Source organism: Microtus oregoni, unplaced genomic scaffold (assembly GCF_018167655.1).
Source record: "Microtus oregoni isolate MIOR12 unplaced genomic scaffold, Mior012 000032F_ref0000030, whole genome shotgun sequence".
Classification (NCBI taxonomy): Eukaryota; Metazoa; Chordata; class Mammalia; order Rodentia; family Cricetidae; genus Microtus; species Microtus oregoni.
This window is the reverse complement of record NW_024543091.1, coordinates 21,630,768-21,637,442: the sequence shown is the minus strand read 5'-3', so window position 1 is coordinate 21,637,442 and position 6,675 is coordinate 21,630,768. Positions and strand designations below refer to the sequence as shown.

General features: G+C 49.0%; 1 protein-coding gene across 1 annotated transcript; it reads left to right on the top strand.

Moving 5' to 3' along the window:
* On the top strand, positions 1 to 435 carry LOC121466208 (40S ribosomal protein S15-like). The gene has a single exon (XM_041679850.1). It carries the CDS (start codon positions 1 to 3, stop codon positions 433 to 435), a length of 435 nt encoding a protein of 144 aa, XP_041535784.1.
* Positions 436 to 6,675: the final 6,240 nt, after the last annotated feature.

Below are 6,675 nucleotides of genomic sequence, written 5' to 3'. Positions count from 1 at the left end.
ATGGCCGAAGTGGAGCAGGAGAAGCAGACCTTCCGCAAGTTCACCTACCGCGGCGTGGACCTGGACCAGCTGCTGGACATGTCCTATGAGCAGCTGATGCAGCTCTACAGCGCCAGGCAGAGGCGACGCCTCAACCGCGGCCTGCGGCGGAAGCAGCACTCGCTGCTCAAACACCCGAGAAGGGCCAAGAAGGAGGCGCCGCCCATGGAGAAGCCCGAGGTGGTGAAGACCCACCTGCGGGACGTGATCATCCTGCCCGAGATGGTGGGAAGCATGGTGGGCGTGTACAACGGCAAGACCTTCAACCAGGTGGGGATCAAGCCGGAGATGATAGGCCACTACCTGGGCAAGTTCTCCATCACCTATAAGCCTGTGAAGCGCGGCCGGCCTGGCATCGGTGCCCCCCACTCCTCCCGCTTCATCCCCCTCAAGTAGCTGTGGCCAATAAAGGCTCATGTTCAGTCAAAACAAAACAAACAAAGCATAACCAGCCATGCCTTCACCCCAGTCAAGGAGTTATACGGATGTTCTTCAGTATATAATGTGCCCCAGGACTGTCCCTACCTTACATAAATTACTTATTCTGAGGCCCACAGGAGAAAGATATAAATGTAAGAATATAAATGTATAGAGTATACTTGAATAGATTGCACTCGGGAAGTGGAGCCAGGAGTGACATGGCTGGATGGAGAGAGGAATATAAGGTGGAAGGAGACAGGAGGCAGGGGAATCTGAGGTGAGACGCAGTCTGAGGACAGGATTGCCCCTTCTGTCTGAGCCTTGGTAGAGATAGAAGACCTCGCTAGTGGCTGGCTGCTCTGTTTCTCTGATCTTCAGCACTAACCCCTATATATGACTCTGGGTTTTATTATTAGAATTCATGCTACAGATTGCATCTTGTGTTTGCATGTATTTTGAAAATACATGTGTATTTTGTATTGTATTTGTGTTGTAACGTATATGTATTATATACATACACATTAGGTTCCTCCCCACCCCCAGAGCTGCTAGAACCAGGGTATTTGCACATTGCTGGGCACTTTACTTCTGAGGTGCAAACCCAGTCAGGAAAAGATTTAAATAATTTTTTTGAGGATTGGGGTGAGACAGGGTTTCTCTGTGTAGTCCTGGCTGTTTTGGAACTCAGAGATCCACCTGCCCCTGCCTCCCAAGTGCTGGGGTTAAAGGCATGCATGACCACTGCCAAGCTAAATACATGTTTTTAAAACAAGGAGAGTCACAGTTAGCAAGGGGACCAGCACTCTGAGGCAGATTAGCATTTGTTCCCCAGGAGAGAAAGAAAGGCCACAAAAGGACAACTTCCCTCAGAATCCTACAAGCTGCGTTTTTAGTTCCTAGGCACAGAATCCACAGACCTGACCTCGCATGAGCTTAACAGCCTGCTGGAACCAAAGCCCGACACAAAGGGGTGGGGACACTGGACATCACCGAGGTGAACCACAAGCAAGACCACTGCTTCCCCCTCTACAGCCCGCGTCCCAGCTCCCCTGGCCCATGCCACTTACCTTACCTTCACTGCAGACCAGAGATCATTCTAGCTTGCCTCCTGTCCTCTTGACAGTTGACAACAATGCTCTTTTGGGAGAAATTAAGAGTCTTGATTTGGGCTTCTGTGTGTCCGGCATAGCAGGCTCAGTAACAGCAGTCTGTTCTGGGACTGGGGGTGGGGGTGGCTCAGCCTGTGAGACACTTCCTGAGGTGACAGGCCCGCTCAAGCTCCCAGCCCCCATCCTCCATGGTTTTTCAAGACACCAACTTTTATTGTATGGCTTTGGGAATGGAGCCCAGGACCTTGTGTGCCATAGTTGAGTGTTCTGCCAGCGAGATTCTTGCCAAGCCCTTGGGTTTTTTGAGTGGGGGTCTTACTATGTAGTCTAAATTGGCCTGGAACTCCTGACCCACCCTCTGCTTGCTCTGCCTCTCAAGCGCTGGGACTATAAATGCGCACCACTGTGCCCTGCCAAGTTTTCACTTATGGAACAGGAAATGGATTCCCGGCATGACCTTTGTGGCCCTCCCGCCTTCCCCCTCCTCTCTGCTCCTGTGTTCCAGGCACACGGATGGGATCCCAGATGAACCTGTCTCCCCAACCCCATGGCCTTGTACAGACCTCAGACACCCTTAGCTCTGTCTGTCATTCCCTACCCAATCTATCCCTGAACCCAGACTTCCGACTTCTCTGTAGGTGTCTCAGATACCCCACCCCACCTTCCCTGAGGCAAAAGAAGTCTGACCATACTTTGCCCCTACCCATTACAGGATGGAGACTTTAAGAACTTTTGTTTCAAAAAAACAAAACAAAACAAAACTTGCTTAATAAACATTCAGATCTGTCATCTCACCCAGATAAAAGAAGTGAGTGGATGCGAGATGGGTCTCCGTTGCTCATACCGGCCACAGAAACCCCTGGGGTTCCGGAATCCTCTGCCGCAGCCCGCAGCCTCCAGAGTAGCTGGGATTGTAGCTATTCTTAATCAAACACAGTTTCCAGTCTGTTTTTGTTTTTATGAGGCAGGGTCTTACTATGTTGCCCAGGTTGGACTTGAACCCCCGTTCTACTGGTCACCTTTATCACTGTGACTAACACACAAAACAGGAGAAAAGACCTCTGCACCCGGTTTCAGCCTGCATCTCTTGCTCCAGTCGCTGCTGGCCTGTGGTGGGGCAGTGTTACACAGAAGAGCGTGCCCAAGAGCTCAGCTTACCTCCCTGGCAGCAGGGAAAAGAGAGAGGGGAAGCCTAGGCACCCAGGGTCCTTGTGTCTTCCAAGGGCACGCACCTAGTGACATAACTTCTATTAGGCCACACCTCTAAAGGTTCCTAACCCTCCCCAGGTGCCAAAAGCTGGGACCTAGGTGCCTTGAGCTCTTAAAGTGACCACAGCTGTGCCACATGCAGACACGCCTACTCAGATTCAAACAGCAGCACCTGAGCTCAGGCAAGTGTTTGGCCTCGGCTTCCCGTGTACCTGAGACTATAGGTGTGTGTAGTAACGGCCCTGTCCTGCCGCCCGGCTAGTTTAACCCCCAAAATAACCACACGGAAATTGTATTAATTAAATCACTGCCTGGCCCATTATTTCTAGCCTCTTATTGGCTAACTCTCACATCTTGATTCAACCCATTTCTAATAATTTGTATGTCACCATGAGGTCGTGGCTTACCAGGAAAGATTCAGCATGTCTGACCTGGCGGCTGGCTCCATGGCGGCTCTCTCTGCTTGCCTTCTTCCTCCCAGCATTCAGTTCTGTCTTCCCTGCCTATCTAAGTTTCTGCCCTATCAAAAGGCCAAAGCAGTTTTCTTTATTCAACCAAGGAAAGCAACACATAGAAAGAAGACCCTCCTACACCAGGTGTGCGGCATCAGACCTGTCCCAAATGGCTGGTTTTAAAGCCTCTTTTTTTTCCCCATTATTCTTTTTTTTTTTTTTTTTTTTTTTTTTTTTTTTTTTTTTTTTTTTTTTTTTTTGGTTTTTCGAGACAGGGTTTCTCTGTGGCTTTGGAGCCTGTCCTGGAACTAGCTCTGTAGACCAGGCTGGTCTCGAACTCACAGAGATCCGCCTGCCTCTGCCTCCCGAGTGCTGGGATTAAAGGCGTGCGCCACCACCTTTGTATTGCTTTTAGCCATGTGTCTGTGTCCATGCACGTGTGTGCAGGTGCCCTCAGAGAGCAGAGACTTCAGATCCCCCAAGGGGCAGTTACAGGTGGCTATGAGGGGCCTGAGTTAGGTCTGGGAAGTGAACTTTGGTCCCAGCAGCAAGCATTCTCAACTGCTGAGATTTGACTTTTAGAGTGACGGAGAAAGCTGAACTCCCTTCTGTCTTTCTCTACCACACAGTCTGTCCTGTCATTATTCTGCATCTATGAAGGACATTACAATTGACGGACCAACACTGACACTCCTTCCTGCCTGCCTTTCTTTGTTTCTTCTTTTCCTTCATTTTATTTATTGATTAATTGATCTTTTTAAGACTTCTCTGTGTAGCCCTGGCTGTCCTAGAACTCACTCTATAGACCAGGCTGGCTCTAACTCATAAATCCACCTGCCTCTGCCTCCTAAGTGCTGGGATTAAAGGTGTGCACTACCACTGCCCAGCCTTCCTTTATTTTTAGACAGGGTCTCATGTGGCTCCATCTGGCTTTAAGCTCAGTATGTTTTTGAGCACACCACCACACCTGGATTATGCCGAGCCAGGGATTGAACCCAGGACTTCAAGAATTCTACCAGCTGAGCCACACCACCAGCTCATACTAAACATTATCAACTAAAGTCCAGAGCTTACATCAGGGCTCACGGTACCGTACGCCTCATGGGTTTTGAGCACTGTTCAATGGCATGTATCCACTATTACCAGAAAGAACAGCTTCGTTGTCCCAACAGTGCCCTAAATGCCAACTACTAATCCCTCCTCTCCATCCTCCCACCGAGCCCCAGTGACTGCTGGTCTTTATGCTGTCCACCAGTTAACCTTTTCCAGACACCATATTCTTTTACGCACCTGCACATTTGAAGAGTTAAAACAGTGCATCATTTCATTAAGAGTTCTTTCTCCCAGTGCTTGGGAAGCAGAGGCAGGTGGATCTCTGAGTTCAAGGCCAGCCTGGTCTACAGAGAGTTCTAGGACAGCAAGGGACAGTTAGAAACCCACCTCTTTCTTCCACCATTTCCCTAGTCCCATGGGCTCTCACTCCAAGGACACCACTTCTATTAGTTTCTGAGCCTTCATCTGGCTTTTATTTATACAAACATGTACAATTAAAAATTCACTTTCATTTCTCAAACAATAGCACAGTTACACATTGATTTTTTTCATTTAATTGATCTTGAAGTTCTTTCCAAACAAGACTTGTGCTACCCCGTTTCCACTGCTCTTGTCCTGCTCCATGTGCAGACAAACCACATTTTATTTTAGAAATCTCCAGGAGACAGTCAGTTGTTTATCCAGAAAAAAAATGGGGGTGTGTGTCCCAAGCCTCAGTACTTGGGAGGCAGAAGGAAAAAGATCTCTGTGAGTTTGAGGCCAGCCTGGTCTCTGCAGAGAGTTCCAGGACAGCCTAGTTTTCACGGTGAGACCCTGTCTCAGAAACAAAACTAAACCACTAACATTATAGAAAGAAGAGGCTAGAAATGGAAGGTTAGTGGGTTAGTGGCTAAAGCGACCTTGCGGGGAGGTGGCCTGAAAGGCTCAGAACAGCTGCAGGAGGTGACAATGACCAACCTGCCCCACCTGCGACATTGTAGCTTTCGGATATTGGCCTTTGTTCTGGCCCCGGGCTGCAGACAGCCTGAGACCAGGACCCTCCCACCCCCAGCCCCATCTCAGTCACAGCCCCTAACTGGAGAAGTGGAAGTGGCAAGTGACAAGGCAAAACCAGGGCAATCTCCTCAGTGGTACTGCCACAAAGAAAAACAAGACCATCATTCACTATTATTATTTCAGTAGTTAAAACTGGATAAAATAGACCTGGTGGCAGTGATGCATGCAAGCCTTTAGTCCCTGCACTCAGAAGGCAGAGACAGGTGAATCTCTGCGAGTTCAAGGTCAGCCTGGTCTACAGAGTGAGTTCCAGGACAGTTAGGGCTACACAGAGAAACCCTCTTGAAAAATTTGGGAAAAAAGAGAAGAAGAAAATTAAGTTCCTCAGCCTCGTCCACTGCACAGTCTCAGTGGCCACCGTGGCCAGTGGGGCCGTCCTGGATGTGCAGCTCCCAGCATCCCTGTCAATGCAGCATGTTCTACTTCTCGCGCGACTATTAAAGATGAAGTGAGAGGCTGAGAGACGGCACAGCAATGAAGGGTGCTTTGTTGCTCTTGTAGAGAATCGGGGTTCAGTTCCCAGGACCCACACTGTGGCTTGTGACCTCTGTCACTCCAGTTTCGGGGAATCCGATGCCTCTTCTGGCCTCCTCGGGTACCAGGCGCAGATGTGGTGTTTCGTACGTACAAGCAGGCAAAACGTAAACATAAAATGAAAATTTAAATCTGAAAAGAAAAGCTTTTAAGAGAGGGAAGGGGAGTCTAGCAAGTTGGCTCTGTGGGCGAAAGTGTTGGCCATCAAGTCTCATGGCCCAGATTCAAGCCCAGGACCCACAAGATGGAGGGAGAGGATTGACTCTGGCAGGCTGCCCTCTGCCCTCCCTCCTATTGACACACACACAATAAGTAAGTAGATGCGGCAGGGGGCAGGCTTGGTGGTGTGCATCTTGCAATCCCAGTATTTGGGAGGCTGAGGTGGGAGGATGTCAAGCTTGAGGCCAGCTTGGGCTTCCAGAGAGACTTTACCTAAAACAAAAACAATGCTAAAGGGTTGACTCAGTGGACTAGCAAATGTGAGACCCTGCCTTCGATTTCCAGAGCACCAGAGAAGCACAACAGAGTGACAACTAAAATGTCTAAATGTGCTCTGTGACCCTGGGCCAAATAGTAATCCAGGAAGGGACAAAATATTGACAAAACTTGAATGTGGTCTGAGATTAAAGAATAGTTTGTAAGCACTGTTAGTTTCCTAATTTTTTCAAAAAGATTTCCTGTGTATGAGTGTTTGCCTGAACACACGTCACACAGAGTCAAGCATACACACACACACACACACACACACACACACACATGCACAGGCACGCACATGCACACACACACACGCACATGCACACACA

Excerpts from the sequence above, each read along its gene's own strand:
- LOC121466208 (XM_041679850.1), top strand. The coding sequence starts at position 1 with ATGGCCGAAGTGGAGCAGGAGAAGCAGACCTTCCGCAAGTTCACCTAC.